Here is a 21,131-nt window from a genome sequence, read left to right on the forward strand (position 1 = left end):
AATCGAGAAATAACTACTCAACTCGGTAGCACTTTCCTAACAGCAAAAACCACTAATGGATGCCCTGAAGGTGGGATTTTATCACCCTTGTTGTGGTCATTGGTTGTAGGCTAGGCGCCGTATCATCTCAAGAAGCTAGGAAAACTTGATGATGACACAAGCGAAACTTCGGAAAACCTACTCTGAGAATGCCGTAGGTTCAACCGTAAAGAAAAAACCTGTATATTGAGAGTATGGAAATTTTCATTAACAGTGCCGGAAAAATTTCACACGTACTATAAGATAAAATGAATTAGAAAACTAATCTTTCTATAAATTTTATATAGATTTTTTTATTTAATTATTATTTATGCGACGCTGCTATTATTGGTGTACTACAACCTTTTTTTTTAAATTCAGGTTGGATTCAAAAAGCATTGAAGGCTATCATACTATCACCATTATTTCCCATAAACGACTCAATAAGATCTAATCATTTAAATCGCGTTAAAGCAATTATCACCAAATGGACAATTATTACGTTATTCAAATCACCGAAAACGCGTCCGATCACGAGGTGAAACTACACGCAGTGTTTTTAGCATCAGGCATCGAATTATTAACCGACCAAAATCTCATTTCCCATCCACAACATATAGTATAGAATAATGAGAGAAATAAGTGTACGCCAAAATGTATGCTACCATGTTCTACACATTAGCACGCTTACTCAGGATGGTGTGATTTTCGCCAATTTAAAGCAAACAAAAACAGTTTAATTTTTATTAATTTTTATTTCATAAAAAAGGACTTTTACCAAAAAAAGACTACTCAAACTTGCAACAGAACATTTGTGATGGTACACCGATTTCACTGAGGTTTAGTTGTTTTCCCTAAAACTAATTTTTGTTTTGCGCCGCGATAAGTGGGTGTGTAATGTTGCATCAAGGGAGAAGCTTTAAAAACGGTTGGCCTTTTCTTCTCTTCCACCTTCACGTTTTTACAGACAACATTCAAAAGAAAAGTAAACGAAAAGCATTTAAATCTATAGGTTAATGGCATCCTAAGGTTTATTGTTGATTCTCGCTGTGATTATTTCATAATCGTGGGTGTTTTCTAATTTTGCTGTGTGTGTGTGTTTGCATGCAGTTTTACATCTAACGATACATATTTATATAACATTTTCAACATTTTATTTTAAAATTTCAAATATCGATTAACTAGTTTGTTTTTTATTTGTTTTAGTTAGCCTTTTCGAAATTAACGAAAAATTTACACGCACCAGAACTCAGATAACCGGGCCGAGCGGCCAGCTAAAGCTTAGTAGGACGTCGAGATTTTGTCTTCGTTTTTTTTTTGTGTGTGTATGTATATTATAAACTGAGCCGCACATTGATTGCACTATATTTTAGAAATCCAAACAGACTTTCCAACATGAATAGATGATGAACGACCTTCATCCTCCCTAACGAAGCATTTTTTTGCGTGCGCACACGATCGGCAGTTTATTGGCTGCTCGTGAACCCGTGAGTTGGAGGATTGCGGATCGGGAACTTCTATTTGGGTGCTTCCGCCGGGTTGGGCAGCTTCTCCCACGAAGGCTCGACGCCCCAGATTTCTCGGGCATACTCAGCGATTGTACGATCGCTGGAGAACTTGCCGCTGGACGCAATGTTGTGGATCGACATCTCCAGCCACTTGGATTGGTTCTGCGAAAAAATCAAACCATTGAAATAAGGTTCGAGATAAAAGTCCAATATCAACTCACCTGATAGACAGCGGAAACCTGATCCTGTGATTTAATGTACGATTCATAATCTGCGAACAAGAAGTAACGATCGTACTTCATCAGCACGTTTGCAATATCCTGGAACTCATGCGGATTGCCGGGACTGAAGAAACCGCCCTGAATCTGATCGACGCACTGCTTGATATCCGGATTCGAGTTGTAGTAATCCCCGGCATTATATCCACGTCGCTTGAGGTCTTCGACCTCATCAACAGTCATACCGAAAATGAAGATATTCTCATTGCCCATCTCCTCGGCCATCTCGACATTGGCACCGTCCAGCGTGCCAATCGTGAGCGCGCCGTTCAGCATGAACTTCATGTTACCAGTTCCGGACGCTTCCGTACCGGCGGTGGAAATTTGCTCGGACAGATCAGCAGCGGGCATGATCTTCTCGGCCAGAGTGACGCGGTAATTCTCGAGGAAGATAACCTTGAGTTTATCGCCAACGATCGGGTCGTTGTTGACGACGTTTCCGACCGCGCAGATCAGTTTGATGATCTGCTTGGCAATATAGTAACCAGGGGCGGCCTTGCCACCAATCATGATCGTACGCGGAGTGAAGTTCGCTGTCGGATCCCTCTTGATGCGATTGTACAGAGTGATGATGTGTAAGCAATTCAGCAGCTGGCGTTTGTACTCGTGGATTCTCTTGACCTGGATGTCGAACATTGATGCCGGATTGACCTTCACACCGTAATCCTTCTCCAACAGCTGGGCCAGCTTCAGTTTATTCTCCTGCTTAACCTTAGCCACTGCACGCTGGAAGTTAGCATCTTTGGCGAATGCCTTCAACTTCTGCAACTGCTCCAAGTGGACGGGCCACTCGTCACCGATCTTGTCGGCGATCAGATCCGACAGACCCGGATTGCAAAGCAACAGCCAACGACGTGGAGTGATACCGTTGGTCTTGTTCTGGAACTTCTCCGGTGTTAGTTCATAGAAATATTTGAAGATATCCTTCTTGATAATCTCCGAGTGGATGGCAGCGACGCCGTTCACAGCGTGTGAACCAACAATCGACAAATTGGCCATATTGATGCGCTTTTCACCATCTTCCTCAACCATCGAGAGAGCACGCATACGATCGAAATCACCTGGATAGCGTTTTTCAACGGCTTGTAAATGCAAAAAGTTGATGTGATAAATAATTTCCAGATGACGGGGTAAAATCGACTGCAGTAGCGATACGGGCCAGCGCTCGAGGGCTTCCGGTAGAACGGTGTGGTTAGTGTAGGCGCAAGTACGCACCACAATATCCCAGGCCTTTTCCCAAGACAGCTTCTCATCGTCAACCAGAATACGCATCAGCTCCGGAATGGCCAACGAGGGATGCGTGTCGTTCAGCTGGATGGCAACCTTGTTCGGGAAGTCATCGAAGGAAGTACGAACGGCGGCCTTCGATCCGAACTTGGATGACTTATACCGACGGACAATGTCCTGCAGAGTGGCAGCGCACATGAAGTACTCCTGCTTAAGTCGCAGCTCCTTACCCTCGAAGAAGTTATCGTTCGGGTACAAGACACGCGAAATGTTCTCCGCCAAGTTACGATCCAACACAGCCTGAATATAGTCGCCATCGTTAACTACAAAACAACGGATAATTTGTGAGTGAGATCGTCTAAATTTATGTTAAAAACAAAACTTACAGAACTTCAGATTGAAATCGATGGGCGATTTGGCAGACCACAGACGCAAGGTGTTGACCACATTGTTACCGTACCCGGGAATGGGATTGTCGTACGGCATGGCGAACACGGTCTGAGTGTCCACCCACTTCTTACCCTCGGGAGTTTCAATCACGCGACCGTAGAAATGAATCGGAATCATATACTCCGGGCGGGCCTTCTCCCAGGGGTTACCGTAACGCAGCCAGTCATCGGGTTCCTCAACCTGCTCGCCATTCTTTATCTTCTGAGCAAAGATACCGTATTCGTAACGGATGCCTGAAAATCAATAATGTTTAAAAAAAAACGTAAGACGTACGATCCAACGAGTCCTAACCATAACCGTAGGCCGGCATTCCTAGGGTGGCCATCGAGTCGAGGAAACATGCAGCTAAACGACCAAGACCACCATTACCCAGACCGGCATCCTCTTCCAGCTCCTCCAGCTCTTCAATATCCAGCCCCATCTGGTACATGGCCTCGTCACATGACGTCTGGATGCCCAGATTGATCATGGTATTCTGCAGCGAGCGGCCCATGTAGTACTCCAGGGAAAGGTAGTAAACACGCTGTAAGTCGGGATGGGTAAAGAATATTAAACTCTGATCATGTTTGGTTCACAAACCATTAGAGCAATCGCTTCGAAGGCGTTTTTTTACAGTCGGGTTCATGAAAATTCTTAAAGGAAAAATTACGTGATGAAATGAAATCTATGATCATTCATCTAAGGAGGCTGGACGGGGCGTCACTATATACAGCCACTGCGTTAGCTGATGGTTAAACAAGCATGACAATAGACAAAAGACAGAGAGAAAGAGAACCCATCGATTTGCCGGAAGCGCACAAATTATTAGTTATCGTTTTCCACTGATGCTGCCCGTAAATTCGGGTCAGGTGTTTATGGGCAGCATAAGTTGATGCATTTAATGTTAGCCAATTGGGTTTTTACTCACTTTTACAGGATCCTGTAAATTTAGCGCGTGTAGAAAATAAAATGAGAATATACTGAATTTTAAATTTGGAACTTCGCGTTACGCTTTAGGGTCCAGTCAGAAGTCGTTGTCTTGTTTTGTGTTTGTATCTGGGAAATGGAGGTTTAGTTCGATTTCAAAAATTGTGAAAATAATTGATGCTTTTCATTCACCATGAAACAGGCTTGCGTTTGTAGCAGGCATTAATGTGAATATTTGACCAATTCATTTATCGTGAATTTTTCATTTTTAAGATTCAAAAGTCTTTTTTAGAAGGGCGTGTGCATATTACCATACACTCTATTCAAAGGGGTTCGCCACAGAAGGCAGAATCACGAAAAGCAGAAGCACGAAAGGCAGAATCATGAAAGGCAGAACTCTATGACCGTACACAAAAGGCAGAATATTTCAAAAGGCAGAATTTCGAAAGGCACGAAAGGCAGAATCACTGGTAGCAGAACCTGACTCACGATAGCCAAGTGCGAATCCTGGCCACGGTACCAAAGCTGTTACTCCACATTTATTATTTGATGACCAGTTTTGATGGAAGGTGCAAATCAAGCCTAATCATTAGATCCGAAACGCGCAAACTGGTTTGGCTCAGGTCCTTAAGACTCTCACGGCATCACGGAGAGTAATTTTTCGATGCTCGATATAACTTACACTAGTCTCAACGGCTTGTTGGTTATAATTAACATAAAACAATTCATGCAGCAAAGACGCATAATCGAGGACAAGGAACCGAGGCGGCACAATGCCGCCGTGGTTTCCGCGGTCCGAGCCGGCCGCCGACCCGCCGTCGGAAGCGGCGGCCTCTCGCATACAAACAACTGATCTACTGGTTTTCTAGGATTATTCAAACAGGTTTTCGTTCCCTTAGTTAAGTCTGAACGAGCGGTAGCGAGTAAGGACAGTATACACTTGGACAATAGAGTCGGCCAAAGGCCGCGAGTGTGTGTTGTTAAAAAGAAAATAGTCCATTTCTTGGTTCTGCCATTCGTGCTCTTTGAGATTCTGCCATTCGTTATTCTGCCTTTCGTAATTCTGCTTTTCGTGATTCTGCCTTTCGTAGGAGACCCATTCAAAGTATTATGACTCCAAAATCTTTAACTCCAAGAATAAACGTATTCCGATGTTATATAAATTTGGGTCATTTCGAATCATAGAGCTCATAGTGATCAATTTACTAAATTTTTAAGTTTAAAATACTGAGATATTAACAAAAACAATATATCTGATATTTTACGTACGATTGGACTTACGTTAGGACAAATGTACACTATACGACATTGAAAAACTACTCTGTCCCGTAAAAAGACTGTTTCATAGCCTGAAACTGTCCCATAAACAGACCGAAACGTCGGTGATGAGCAGACCGAAATATCAATTTCATTCGAAAACTTCAGTTACAGATGTTGGTAAAGTTTTCTCGAAGTATAAAAGTCACGAAAATTAAATTTAATATTGATGAGCATCCAAAAATACCGAGGGTATAGAATCAGGGGGATACTACTATCCGCCATAACAAATGCATCATCATATTCTTTGAAAAAAAAATTTGGAGGATAATATTCTGCATCAGTTATTTACCACAGACAAAACTAGAATTAGCGTATGAACGAAATCATCGGCAAACCATTTTGAGAAACAATATCTCAGACACCCGTCATTCTTTATAAATGTGGTCGATTCTGAAATATTTTGATAGCATAGCAATTTATTTTGCAATGCTTCATCTGTCTGTGCTGCAGAGCGTGTCACATTTCATTTTGCTTCGAAGAATACCGATTAGCATGATCATAGAGAGCATCGTTGTGGAACTGAGGGATGGAAGCTGCATTCGGAAGTGATAAGAAGGAGTAGGACAAACCCAGGGCTGTTGGTTTTTGATCCCGTAAAAGGATTCGTCTGCGATGAATTATGGGTAGCTTTCCGGACAAAATTTTTACTAAGCCACTGCTCGTGATGGAGTCCCTAGCAAGTTTAAATTCATTTTAGTGTATTTGCCACTGTGGGCAAAAAAAAAACTCCAATTTTCGTGACTCGTAACGTTATAAAAACGTATTTTTCTGTACACTAAAGCTCACATTAAATTTGTAAATATTTGCCCGGCTACCACTTGAGCGGAGAAGTACTACAGTTGTATCGAGGCGAGTTGAATTTTGTCAGAAAAGGACATTTATTTATGGTGGCTCGAGATCCGACAGAGATGAAGAGCGGTTGGAAAAAATTAACAGAGAAGTTTGGGGATTTTTTCTCTAAAGTACAATAAAGATCCGTCTAGGAGATGGTTTGCCAATTTGCTACGTCAGGACGTTCGAGAGAAGGCAATATAAAAATGCTATCAATTTTATCAAAATATTGAAACTGATATGGGTAAAAAACTATGTAGACACAGAACAACTGGAATAAATTTTGTAATTTTGAGCAACTTCTCATCACCTTCTTGGGTATTATACAAAAGTGTAACTAACTAAAAGTAACGAAAAAAAATTATAGCTACGCGCTGGTATGGTTTTCTGGCAGGTAACATTCAACCAAGAGCCGCCATGCATGTGTTAGTAATACTTCACTAGTAGCATTTGTATTGGTGTAATGTTCAGTGTCATTTCATTCCTCTTTACTCATTACATATGCAGAATATCTCAAATGTCCGACTGGAAACGCCAGTGTTTTGTTGATTACTCGAATTATCGTACTATTAAAAATTGTCAAACTTTGTAGTAACGTCCATTTCGACCTCTGTTTGGTCGCATAATATTTGCTTTTCCTAACACGGTCGTCAGAATATTACACCTAGTTAACCGAGAATGCACTCTTTGGACTATATAAGAGCCTGCTTCTTCTCAAACCAATCTCAAGATCATTCATTCTTTGTCTCACGCTTGGTGTGTACATACGTGTTTGTTACAACAACTAAAGTTTTAGTTTACCTATCGCATTCGTTTATTTTACCTATCGCATTCGTTATACAACAGTTCGTTGTCGGGTCGCAACGAAATGGGAAAAACGGGTTCCAGTAAGGAGCAAAGAAATAAGCGTCCTAGTGACCCTGCTGAAAAGGATGATGGAATCGCCAAGAAGATACTAGCTGCTGACAAGTTTGCATCGCTGGCTGACCAAACTACCGAGAAAACGTAAAAGAAGGAGAAAATGCCGTCTTTCTACGTAAAAGGTTTCCCGCGTGGACTAAGGCAACACTTCAATGAACTTATCAGCAAAGGGCTGGTAGCTACCCTGAGGCTTTGTACGGACGGCTACAAAATCGTCGTTCCATCCACCCCACATTACAAGACAGTAGAGGCTTACCTGAAGCAAACAAAAGCGGAGTATTTCACTCACGATATTGCAGCTACAAAACCTTTCAAAGTTGTACTGCGTGGTTTACCGGAATTGGAACTGGACGAGTTAAAAACGAAGCTTGTCGCTTGCGGCCTAGAAGTGGAGGCAGTATACAAAATGATAAGACACAACAAAGCCATCAAGTATCGTGATCAGTTATACCTGATCCACCTGACCAGGGGGTCAACTACACTGAGCACCAGTGCTGAGAATATTCAGCAGCGATTTTAAAGCCTTTTTTATATTGATAATCATAGTACCCATGCGAACGTTGATATTCATGATACCAAACAACCGATGAACACCGACAGGATAAGAGGTAACATTCGTGTTGATATTTTGGTCGTCAAAAATGAAAATCATTTAAAAATAGTGAAAATCAAAATTAGCTTTTTTCACAATTTATGCTGTACTGTGCGGTGAACAGTGTCTAAACAGACTTTCACTACTTGTTGCATCAGAAAATAAATGTGATGACACTGAGAACAATTCAGTTCATTTACTCGTGAATAAACATCGATAAACTGAGGCACTGCTGAGCACAGTGAAAACAATCACAGCCCTTTCCAACATCATCGTGCAATGGGAGCGATACAAACATGAACTATGGACATGGCACAAAGAATTGCCACATCAAGAGTCGCTGCATGAAATGTGCAGGTCCGCATCGAACAGTGGATTGTCTTGTTGAGGAAGCCGAACAAATCAAGTGTCTCAACTGTGACAAAGAGCATGCTACGAACAGCCGTTCCTGTCCAAAACGAGCAGAATTTATCAAAATTCGAAGTGAAATTGCCAATCGCCAGCGACCGTCGAATAGAAAAAGTGTACAACCTAGCGTTACACCAACCCCGCCAGCGACTTCAAGTACGTTGCCATTTCCACCTCCTCCAACTGGTGGTGTTCCTAGCTAGTGATGGGAAACTTATCGATACTTATCGATAATATCGATAAATGATGGTCATCGATATTATCGTTAATATTTTGACGTTAGCGATAATTATCGATATTAGAAGGGTGAGCACAAGTCAGTGCGGCTGGTTACTGGAGGAGACCCAAAAGAAGGAGACCTCATCTACCCTACCCCAGGAGTTGCTTCTGCCGCTAGGTATTTGTTGGGTGCTGCTATTCGACAAGATTTAGCATTGTTGGGGTGGTGCGGGCGAACCTTTAGCCCCGGGTGTCACTGAGTTTCTGAGAAATAATGGTAACTAATAAGGTATTTATAGATTTTAGTTACTTAAGAACAGATGAATTCGACAACTTAGTAGTGGAGAACTTGAAAAAAATATCCAAACTTTTTGCACCATCTCATAAAAAGCAATGATACGAAAATGTAATAAAATGCATTTTCTTTGGCTAGCCAACTCTTATAATATGATGGACATGCATAGCGGCAGTCTATTGGTAATTCTCTGGTAATTGTTTAGTTTAACTTGGAACTGTTTAAGTTAAAAGTATCTGTTACCCAACAAACAATTTTTAGTTCCACTAAAAATCCAAATCAACGAAATTGTTGCGCCAAAAAATATCCAGGGGTAGACAAAATAATTGAGATAAATAAAATTCTCTCGAATTTTAAATGGCCAGAACTTTACGAAAAATGACTCAATTTTGAAAACCGGTTTCATTTCACTGGAAAACAGCATTATATTATTATTACTTGGGAACTTGGTGTGACCAACCTACACCGAAAATGTTTCGGATTTCAAGAGTGGGTGTCAAAGTGTACATTTTTGCAACGCATAGAACGTTTTAGGCAACTAAATTGTCTATCTAAAATTCTTCATTTAAAAAAATCTGAGATCACCGATATTTTCTAAAATCATTTTTTGTTTTTAAAATTAAATTTTTTTCAGAGTAGGATCTTTAACTCAATTTTTTATATTTTTGAAGGAAAGTTAAGATAATTTTTACTAAAATATATTGATTCATAAGAAAAAGGTTTAAATACAGTTGGGTTTTCTTACGCGGGGGATACATGCCTCGTGAAAAAACCATGTTAATTCAGAAATCCGCTTGATAAAATGCTTCAATCCAAAAATTCGCGTAAAAAACCACGTTAATTTGAAAATCTGCATCAATAACCTTTTAGAGAAAATCCGCGTATTTTCACTTTTTTAAATGTTAATCCAGATAAATTTTCAAACGCAAGTTTGCAAAGTTGCTTGGTTTAACAAGACCTACACACCCACAATGTTCGATTGAATTCTGCTAGAGTGCTGCAAGCTCAAAGAAAATTAGTACCCAACAGGGCAAAAACCGCCAAAATCAACACCCATACTTGATAAATTCATACCTCGGTGATTTCTTGGCGAATTTTCAATCTTTGGCTACCAATGAACCCGAAATAAATTCTGATTTATTGACAACCTAAGTGAAACAGAATGTCAGAAAAAGTTCTACGCGTTGCAAAAATGTACACTCAGTGTCGTTAGTCTCGCTCGTAAGCGGCATGCAACACCTCATGTGAGGTTCTCGGTGATGCCGCTTTCACACAGTACTCAGCGTTGCCAGGTATCCAGATTTAGCTGGATTATCCAGATTTTTGAACATGTACCCAGGTAGACAGATTTGATGTCCAATTATCCAGATTTTTGATGAATGATCCAGATTTTATCCAGATTTTATTTTCTCTGTTCCGCAAAAAGGTCATCACTTCAAATTTGGCGCGAAATTTTGCAATTTTGTCACCTCAAATTTTACGTACCCCAAGATTTTGATCCGAAGAATTTACCTTTCACCCCACGAAATGACTTCCAGATTTGTTTTTTTGCCTTTTCCAGATTTTTAAAAGAATGACCTGGCAACGCTGCACAGTAATAGAGAATTCTCCTATTCAAGCTATTTCTCGTTCTTTCTCGCTTTCTTTCTTGCTCGCATTTACTCCCGAGATCATATGCACACACTCCCGTCTACTCTCCTCGTGTGTACTCGTGTGTACCTATTCCCCAACTCGCGTGAACTACTAGCCGAAGACAATTGTTTCAAGATGCTTTGCGATGGTTGCATAGGGAAAAAAAATGATAGGGTATCCGACTACTTCGGCAGCGGTTCGCTTCGGCAGGTTTTGCATTAGACTGCTGTAAAGAACTTACCGAAGCAGTCCGATACCCTACACGTTACCCCACTGTCGGTGCATGAAGCCAAACCGCTAAGAAAGCATTTTCGTTCTCGAGCACAGTTTTTCAAGCACTCCTAGTCGAGCAATTTTAGTCGAGTACTCCTACTCACAAGCAGGAACTCGCGTACTCTTTTACGGTAGCTGGGTAGCAATACGAAAGAGTTTGTTCGTGTCGGTGCATGCTTGCTGCTACTCAAGGGAATGCATGAAGAAGGAAGAGTATCTCCAAAGCGTGTGTGCAAAAGACTTGAGAAGCGTAACATATGTTTCGTTCTCAAGCAGAAAGGAGAAGAAAGGTTTTGCTTCTCGCTCGATTTGCAACGCTGTTTACACTTTGGCGCACACTCCGGAAATCCGAAACATTTCCAGTGACCCTCGGTCACGTCCAGTTCTCAAGTAATACTAGGAAACTAGGACAGTTTTCCAGTAAAATGAAACCTGTTTTGTCAGAATTGATTCATTTTTCGTGAAGTTTTGGCCATTTAAAAATTGACAGAATTTTGCCTGCTTCAATTTCTTCACTAATTATACAACCTTCAAAATGAACTTCGGCTTGAAACTACTCCGTAGAAAGCACTCCTGGCGTAAAACTCGAAAGCTTTCCAAAACAAACTGTTTAACTCGTCCGGTTGTTTAAATTTTCATTCGCAGTATCGTAAAATTTGTCATTCAAGGCCTTAACACAATGGATACGTTGCGGCTGCGCTTGCGGCAATTTGACAGTTAGCCCATAGATTTACTGTCACATTGACGTCAATGCAACGCAAACGTATCCATTCTGTTTGGGCCATCACTGTCTCTGTTTTTAACAAATTTATATAGCAAAATTGCATTTGTCGAATAACGATTGCGGTAAAAAAATAAACAAAAATTGCCGATTTTTCATGGGTTTACCTTTAATCGCACTGACGAAACTACTCATCAATCATAGTAACCCATGAGTTAGCAAAAAAAATTGACAGCTCTATCAGTCAAACTCTAACTGTGATGGCGAAAAAAGTCAAGCTACTCCGTTCAGAAGTGTGCGCGTTCAAAGAACGGTACTCCGTCGCGTCAAAAACGGGCATCGTGCGGCACTTTGTGGACGCCGGGTATGCCGGTTCTGGCATCTACAACATCTTGACACTATTGGACAACGATCGGAGCATCGAAAGAAAGCCCGATTCCGGACGACCAACGACCCTGAGCGACAAGAAGCTTTAAATGATGCTGAAGAGGAAGACCGAGGGAAAAGTGGCTAAATCGCTGCGTGCACTTGGCCGAGGGGTTGGTGTATGCTCTAAAACAGCGAAAAAGCATCTAGAGAACATGGACATACATGCAGAAAGCGGCAGACCCGTCCACTGGTCTCGGAGCTGCAGGCAATGACGCAGCGACAGCGGTTGAATAAGATGGTCAAGTCGATTTTCCCGGCGAATCGCGACGCGGCAGTGGTATTGGACGACTAGACCTATCTCACCCTGGATGGCAACGACTAGTAGGGCTCTTCGTATTTTACCTCCCCCACGAAGGAAGTGAGCACCAAGGTAAAGTTTATTTCATAGACCAAGTTCCCAAAAAAGGTGCGGCTGTGGCTGACAATCAGCGAGAAAGGGATGTTAAAGTTGCTCTTATTTCGCTCCGGGCTGGCCGTGAACGGGGAAATTTATAGTACGAAGTGCCTGACAGAAGTTGCGACGTTCATCAAGAAATACCATAAGCGCGAAGACACGGTGTTCTGGCCAGATTTGACGTCGGTCAACTACTCGTTGGAGGAGATGGAGCGGCTGAATATCGATGTGGTACCGAAGTCGGCGAATCCGCCCAATGTCCCCCACCTGCTTACCATCGAGAATTTCTGGACAAACTTGAAGCGCAAGACCTATTCCAACAGTTTTGTCGCGAAAACGGAGGAGGAATTAATAACAAAACGAAGAAAGAGCTTAAAAACATGGCTACACGCATGTTTTCGTCCGCCATGGCGAATTTTCCGGTTAACTGCCGGAAGGCTGCACTCAAGGACGTAATATTTTTTTGTGAGGAAGCTAACATGATGACCTTCCATGGGAAATTTATCCAACTCAATTATCTGTCATGGTTTTTTTTCATCACCATCTGAAACAGTTTTTTTTTCATCGACATCTGAAAAAAAAATTTTTACCGCAAACGTGAGCTGTCAAATTATCGATACTTATCGATAAAATCGATAAAAGCCCCGGAATTATCGATTGTTATCGATGTCCGTTTTGGGCGATATTTCCCAACACTATTCCTAGCCGGGACCCCTCGGAATTTTGAGTTGTGCACAGGCTGCCAGCATGCCCCCAGCAAGTAGCAATTTGTTCGCCACTCCGCTTGGGGTGACTCCAGGTGCAACTCAAATGGTAACATCATCGTAGAAGATTCCGAAGCTGGATATTACTATCCCGTGTAACCCGTGCGGTTGCAATTTCAGCATCGAGTGTAAAATTTATCTAATTTTGGGTAACGCTGCAAGAGCGTGTTCACGTAAAAATAACCCTTATTTTGGGTACTTTTGCGAGGGAGTGTATTAGTGAAAATTACCCGCATTTGAACACCCCCGCAGCAGCGTGTACCCAGAATGACAGTTCTCAGCACTTGCGCTGAATATCGTTCACGTAAATTTGTTTAAATTCGTTCGTTTTTTCGTTTGTGAACGATATTGTCGCGTTAGGTAGGTTTGATAATTTTTTTGTCATGTGTGTGAAGTAATGTTTAGGGTTAGATAGGCCGGAATTTCCCTCTAGCTGTGGAAAAGTGGTGTGCTGAGTACTGACTTCGACGTCACGGCGGGTTTGTTGTGGTCGGCAATAGAGGCAACCATCGCGGGAGGATTAGTTTAGCCTCGATCACGTTTGTGTTTTTGATTTGTGTCCCGCGTAGTTGCAGCGAAGGCTGTTCCGCTGCTACGTGAAAACCAGCGAAGGTTGTCCCGCTGGCTCGTGATTTGAGTGTTTGTGTTTGGTGTTTGCTCGCTGAGTAGGGTAAGCTACGCTATTGGCTACCCCCGGCTAAGTGCCAAAGAGCAGAAGAACACCACCCGCCGAGGATTGTCGCAGCAGCTGGGAGTCCGGGAGCTGCAGAAGCAGCTGGAAAGCCACCCTAGACGACCATTCCGGAATTCGCCAGTCGCCACCAACGACAGCTGAGGGAAAATCAGGAATAAACGCGATAAGTTTTGTTTTGTTTATTTTGTTTGTTTTTTCGTTACTGTTCTAGCAAAAGTCCGAAATCCGATAGAGGTACACACCGCCCTGTAAGAGTCTGCCGGGCAAATTAAAATACGCAGCCCGAAGAGTAGCTAGCTGCCCTCTGCAGTTAGCTATTATATTAGTGTGTAGGGAAACCCCCACTAATACCCGCTCGTCCGGAATTGCCAACTTATATCTCCCTTGGTGGTGTAGGCTCCAAGCTTGACATTTTTCTGACCAACATCACCGATCGATTTTCGATTCCGAAAACCATAACAGAGCTCTCCTCGGATCATCTTCCGGTCATCGCTGAGATTGGTGCTATCGTAGAACGGCGCCAAGTTCAACAAAGAAGAAATTACCATCGTGCAAACTGGGTTCAGCTGCAGCGGTATTTTGAAAACCATCTTGATGCGGACGTCACTTTGAACAGCACTGGAGACATCGATCGTACTCTAAAGTCCATGATAGACGTCATCCAGGAAGCAGAGTGCCGCTACATCCCATCTGGTCCAGTGACACGTAAGTTTGTGCAAATCGACGATAACACTAAGCGCATAATTTCCTCGCGAAACTCGCTGAGAAGGCAATATCAACGCATCCGCAACCTTAGGCACCGATTCTACGCTAGACAGCTGACAAAAATCGTTCAAGAACGTCTGGAGAAAGTGAAAAAATAGACAGTTTGCAACCAAATTACGTAATTTGCTCAACTGCTCACGGCCATTTTGGCGTGTGGGTAAGTGTTAAAGAACAAACCAAAACCCATCCCGCCGTTAATAGTGAATAGTGAAACTCTGCTAACTTCCCGCGAAAAGGCTTGTGCTATCTCTCAGCATTTTGCCGCTTCCCACAATCTTGGTCGTGATATTGTGAGTGGAATCGAACCAGCTGTCAGTGAATCGATAGTAATTCTGGCGCGCACACCGAATATCTTACCACCTGATCAGCGGATAACAGTGGTGAAGGTACAGAACAACATCAAATTCTCTTGGAACCAGTAATGCCACATATACAGATTTATCTGCATTTATACAGATTTTTTGCGTACTTTTAATACAGATATCTGCATATACAAATTACAGATTTTCTGGAAACAATACAGATTTATGCAGATTTTTTTGGTTTTCATGGGGTCGTAAATTAAACTACTTTATATAGTTGAAAAACATAAATTAACTCAAATGCGGTGGAGCGTGTCGAAGGTTTTATTTTAAAAAATGTTAAACAAGCTATATTGCATTTTTGAAGTAGAATACTTCTCTCAGGAAGTTCGGCTACATAGGGATGTGAAATGAAAATCTAAAACCGAAAAAAGTGAAAAATATGTCCAATTTCAAATGCTAATAAATCGGTTAGTATTCGATGGATTTCTTTCGTTCTTACAGCAATAGATTGGAAAATCTTCTAAGATTCTTCCTAACTGAAGATAAATGTAGTTTTATTATTCAAACTATTGTACTATTGAAAATAGTCAAGCCTTGTCAAAACGAAAAATTCGACCTCTGATTGGTCGTTATATGATTGCTCCCCAAGCACGGTCGACAGAATCATATACCTTGCAATTAAGAATATGCTATTTGGCCTATATAAGAGCCTGTTTCAGCCGAAGCCACTCATAATTGTTCTAGACAGCGACAACAGCAGTCATCCCTTAGCAGCAGCAGTAGCAGTGCAGTGGATACCAGCGATAGCGGATAGCGGCCACAGCTGTGGCATAGCAATGGATAGCGCACTAGTTGCAGTGGATCTCAAAATCGATAGCAGCTAGGCCAGCTGATGCAGGGGCAGCGGATACCAATGGCAGCGTATAGCGGCCACAACTGTGGCATGGCTACGGATAGCGTAGCAGTTGCAGCGGGTATATCTGACCATGAAGCATTTATGCAATAGTTGAATAAAAATTGCAATTGCAGCAATCGGCCTTTTTCAAGGCTACTAAATGTTTTTGGAAGAGCATAATAAATGGTTGTTAATAAACTGCAACTGAGGTTTGATGCTGCTGTAAATACACAGCAGTGTGATGTTCATTACGATTTGTTGATACTGTGCTTAACAAGCGGTATATACGAAACAAATCCGATTTCAAAATGACTGACACGCGAGCAGCCGGGTTATCTTTCTTGTAAAAGTATTCTACTTCATCCTTGCGGTCGTGGCTTTGCAGACAACCCTCCTGTGATTTTTTCGAGAAGGATATGTCCAGTACATATGCAGATTTTATTTTACAGATTTTTCCAAATTTACCAAGGTGATAAGATTTTTTGAGCTCCATAATACAGATGAAAATGTGGCATCACTGTTTGGAACATGAAGGCTCCCGGATTCGACGGAGTGTTCAACCTTGTGCTCAAAAACCTTGGACCAACAGCCTCGTCTGTGGTGGAAAAAGTGTTCAACCGATGCCTTGAACTGGCGTACTTTCCAGCAAAGTGGAAACTGGCGAAAGTGATTCCCATTTTGAAACCAGGAAAGGATCCCACATGCCCCAAAAGCTACCGTCCCATCAGTCTGTTTTCTGCCCTCAGCAAGGTATTCGAACGATGCATCTACAGCCGTATTCTGTGTCACGCAGAAGTGAACAACATATTCCTGGACGAGCAGTTCGGTTTTCGCAGAGGCCATTCAACAACATATCAACTGCAGAGAGTAACAAAACTCATCAATCGGAACAAGGAGCTATCCAAAACAACGACGGGCTAATCTACAAGCTACAGCGCTACAACTATCCAGTTTATCTAGTGAAAATTGTGCAAAACTATCTTACGCTGCGCAAATCTCAGGTCTGTGTGCTGGGTGGCCTGTCTGACCCATACGACGTAGAAGCTAGTGTTCCACAGGGCAGCATCCTTGGTCCTGTTCTGTACAACTTATTTACATCAGATATTCCTGAACTACCCAATGGAGGCATCCTGTCGCTGTTTGCTGATGATACCGCCATTATGTACGAGGGCAGACAGATCCACCAAATAGTTAAAAAGCTGCAAACTGGGCTAAACGCCTTTGTGAATCATCTCACCTCATGGAAAATTTGTGTGAATGCAGCAGACCATAGTATTTTCTCATCGGAATAGTCAGCGTTTGGTACCGACAACAAAGATTCGGTTGAACAATGTAGATATTCGCTGGTCGTCAAATGTTCGCTACCTTGGTTTGACCTATGATCATAAGCTTCTTTATCGCCCCCACATTGAACAAACAGTAACGAAAAGTTTAGTGCTAATGAAGAAGTTGTACCCGCTAATCAACCGAAAATTATCCGTTGGAATAAATTGACGGTATACAAACAGGTCATCCTGCCGATGCTCCTATACGCCTCGTCGGTCTGGAAAACCTGCGCTAGAACCCACCTGCAGAAGATTCAACGGATCCAGAACAAGTTCCTGAAAATGATCTTGAACGTGCCCTTCGGAACCCGAACATCAGAAGTGCGTCAAATAGTGGATGGCCACTAGCACGGTTCTAATCAAGTAGCAGCGGGTAGCAGCTGTGTTAGTGGTGACAAAGACGATTGTAAATTCGACTTCATCTCCATGTCTCAGCACGAACTGAATTTTCTTTTCTTTCTGCAATACGCAATACCCAACAGCCAGGCTTGCCAGATCTACGGATTTATCCATAGATCTGCGGATTTTTTTTTGAAGTAGAATACTTCTCTCAGGAAGTTCGGCTACATAGGGACGTGAAATGAAAATCTAAAACCGAAAAAAGTGAAAAATATGTCCAATTTTAAATGCTAATAAATCAGTTAGTATTCGATGGATTTCCTTCGTTCTTGCAGCAATAGATTGGAAAATCTTCTAAGATTCTTCCCAAAATAAGATAATTGTAATTTTATTATTCACACTATTGTACTATTGAAAATAGCCAAGCCTTGTCAAAACGAAAAATTCGACCTCTGATTGGTCGTTATATGCTTGCTTCCCAAGCACGGTCGACAGGATCATATACCTTGCAATTAAAAACATGCTATTTGGCCTATATAAGAGCCTGTTTCAGCCGGAGCCGCTCATAATAGTTCTAGACAGCGACAACAGCAGTCGTCCTTCCTTAGCAGCAGCACTAGCCCTGTGGTTGGTCACCACGTCTCAGGAGCAGCGCGATTTTTCTCAGCGTGTGTCGCCAGACAGCCATTATTTCCCCCGTGTTGGGGCAGCATGAAGATTGCCATCAGGAAATCCAATTTCGGAAATCAAAATGCTTTTTTCAAGGCAAATAAACAAGTCATTGAAGAATAATAATTTTTGTCAACGCAAACAAGCATTCTGTGTTGCATCCTAGCAATTTAAATTTGTCGCATCCGTCTAATTTACTGAATGTGAAATAGCTTCCACAGTGCATGTTATCCGTGTATCTTAATTCCCCCAATGTTAGGGCAGCTCAAAGGTTGTAATTAGCAACCAATTTTGAACCGCAACATGCTTTTTTCAAGGCAAATAAACAAATAATTGAAGGTTAGTAATTTTTTGGCATCAACACAAGCAGACATTCTGTGCGGGATGCAATCAAATTCTGTTGTAGTTGTCTAATTTTCACTTTATTTAGTAAACCCCCCACTGTAGGGGCAGCGCAAAGGCTGCGATCAGCATAACCGACATTCAATATTAAACTGCCCTGTTAGAACGCATTCACAAAAGCAGTTAGTTCGACTATGCAGAGCTAATATGAAGTCGATTCAATCAATCAGCATAAACAGAATTTCGTCGTCTCCCAGCTGCCAAGTTGCAACATGATGCAACACGCAACAGCGAGCAAACGAAATCGCTTGATGTTACAAACCGCAATAAGATACGGGTTAAAACCGTTGCGTGTGTGAGAGCACCATGGGTGTTTATTCGCTGGATACACTATCTACTGAACGCAATAATCTGCTTACATGCGACACGGGGACGGGAACATTTTCTTCAACGAAGCTGCACAACACGGCACAAAACATGTTATTTTGTTGCTTCAATGAGAGTGCTATCGGTCCGGCTCGACAGAATGTTCACAAGAAATCATTTTTGTGCATCCGTGCTACGAAACTGAGGAAAAACTTTAGAAACTGAAAAAAGAGGTGGAGCTTATCAAATGATCGCTTTGAGCAGCGTTGCCAGGTCATTTTTTTAAAAATCTGGAAAAGGTAAAATAAAAATCTGGAAAAAATCTGGCAGTCATTTCGTGGGGTGAAAGATTAATTTTTCGGATAAAAGTCTTGGGGTACGCATAATTTGAGGTGACAAAACTACAAAATTTCGCGCCAAAATTGAAGTGATGACCTTTTTGCGGAACAGAGAAAATAAAATCTGGATCATCCATGAAAAATCTGGATAATTGGACATCAAAGCTGTCTACCTGAATACATGTTCAAAAATCTGGATAATCCAGCAAAATCTGGATACCTGGCAACGCTGGCTCTGAGCCAGAATGAAGTCACACATATTTTTCAAGTTATATCATTCCACCAGGTACGTAAAATAATTCATTCCTATTTTCATCCCTACATAAGAGCCTGTTTTAGTCGAAGCCGCTCATAATAGTTCTGAACAGCGACAACAGCAGTCGCGGGAGCAGTGCAGTGGGTACCATCGATAGCGGATAGCGGCCACAACTGTGGCATGGCTATGCCACGGCTATGGCTGCGGAAAGCGTTGCAGTTGCTAAGCAGTTGGGCCAGCGTATAGCGGCCACAACTGTGGCATGGCTATGCATAGCATAACTGTTGCAGCGGGTATATCAGCATCGATAGTAGCAGGGTTAGCTGATACAACGACACTCTCTTCACTAAAATGCTGTTTGAGTGTGGTAGCGGGAAGCATCAACAGCAGGCTTGCATGAAGTGAATACATCAGCAAGCAACTTTCTCTAAGGCCTCTGCCATAGTAGACGCGAAAAGCGGCGCGAAACGATTCGCTAGGCCGTAGGTTAATGTACAGCTCTACTGATGGCTGTACATTAACCTACAGCCGAGCGAATCGGTTCGCGTCGCTTTTCGCGTCTATTATGGCAGAGGCCTAATTGAAAAGTTGAATCATTTTGTTCAGAAGAATATTATTGTCGGTAATATTACAGAGATGCGATTGCGTAAATCCGATTTTGAATTGAACAATTGTTCTTTTGAGAACAAATAAAACACTTATTTGAAGAGTTAATAGCTTTTGGTACCAATAGCAGTATAGTGACAGCCTCAGCGGTAGATGCAGATGCAGCCGGTACTTCCCTGAGGCCGATGTAAAGGTAAATGGGAGCAGCACGGTGAAACAGTTCGGGTTATGCTTAGATGCGCGTCATTTTTCGTTGTTGATATTCCCCACATGAAACGACGCGCTTTCGTATGATAGCGGTGGTATTAGCGGTAGATGCATTTGCCAACACTTTCTCCAGTAAAGCCGTGTCTAGTTTTCAATGTGAAAACACCTTTCTTATTGTGTTTGACCGTGCGCCTTAGTCCTCACTGTCAAGGTAACACAGAGATGTAAGATAAACACTACATCCTATGATAAATTGAACAATTGTTCTTATAAGGACAACAAATGAATTAATGAAGATTTAATTTTGAATTAGAATACTTCTCTCAGGAAGTTCGGCTACATAGGGATGTGAAATGAAAATCTAAAACTGAAAAAAGTGAGAAAAATTTCAAATGCTAATAAATCGGTTAGTTTTCAATGGATTTCCTTCGTTTTTGCAGCAATCGATTAGAAAATCTTCTAAGATTCCTACCAAATGCATGAAATTGCAATTTTTTCATTCGAACTATTGTACTATTGAAAACTCTTAAGCCTTGTCAAAACACAAAATTCGACATCTGATAGGTCGTTATACCGCGCTTTCCCAAGCACGGTCGGCAGAGTTATGGACCTAGTAAATTGGGAATGCATCATTTGGCCTATATAAGAGCTTCATCAGATAATAAACAAACATTTCATCGGATATTAAATTGAACAACTGAAATTTGAAGAACACAAATGATTATTTGAAGAGTTAATATTTTCTCGTTTTGCGCTATAATCCAAAGTTAATTATCTTCATCTACATGCATACTCTGACTATTATTACGTGTTTGCGTCGCTTAGTGTTTGGCTACGG

At 41.8% G+C, this 21,131-nt stretch overlaps 1 protein-coding gene across 2 annotated transcripts in view; it reads right to left on the minus strand.

Moving 5' to 3' along the window:
* Positions 1 to 753: 753 nt before the first annotated feature.
* LOC129732037 (glycogen phosphorylase) overlaps positions 754 to 21,131 on the minus strand; it is a 41,165-nt gene continuing 20,787 nt past the window's right edge. For both annotated transcript variants that reach the window (XM_055692496.1, XM_055692499.1), the window contains 4 exons: positions 3,773 to 4,004; positions 3,418 to 3,714; positions 1,748 to 3,354; positions 754 to 1,688 (listed from right to left, as the gene is read on the minus strand). In XM_055692496.1, the coding sequence (XP_055548471.1) occupies positions 1,536 to 1,688; positions 1,748 to 3,354; positions 3,418 to 3,714; positions 3,773 to 4,004 (2,289 nt within the window). In that variant the 3' untranslated portion in view covers positions 754 to 1,535. The remainder of the gene's footprint in view (positions 1,689 to 1,747; positions 3,355 to 3,417; positions 3,715 to 3,772; positions 4,005 to 21,131) is intronic.

This window comes from Wyeomyia smithii, chromosome 3, assembly GCF_029784165.1.
Source record: "Wyeomyia smithii strain HCP4-BCI-WySm-NY-G18 chromosome 3, ASM2978416v1, whole genome shotgun sequence".
In the NCBI taxonomy this organism is placed as follows: Eukaryota; Metazoa; Arthropoda; class Insecta; order Diptera; family Culicidae; genus Wyeomyia; species Wyeomyia smithii.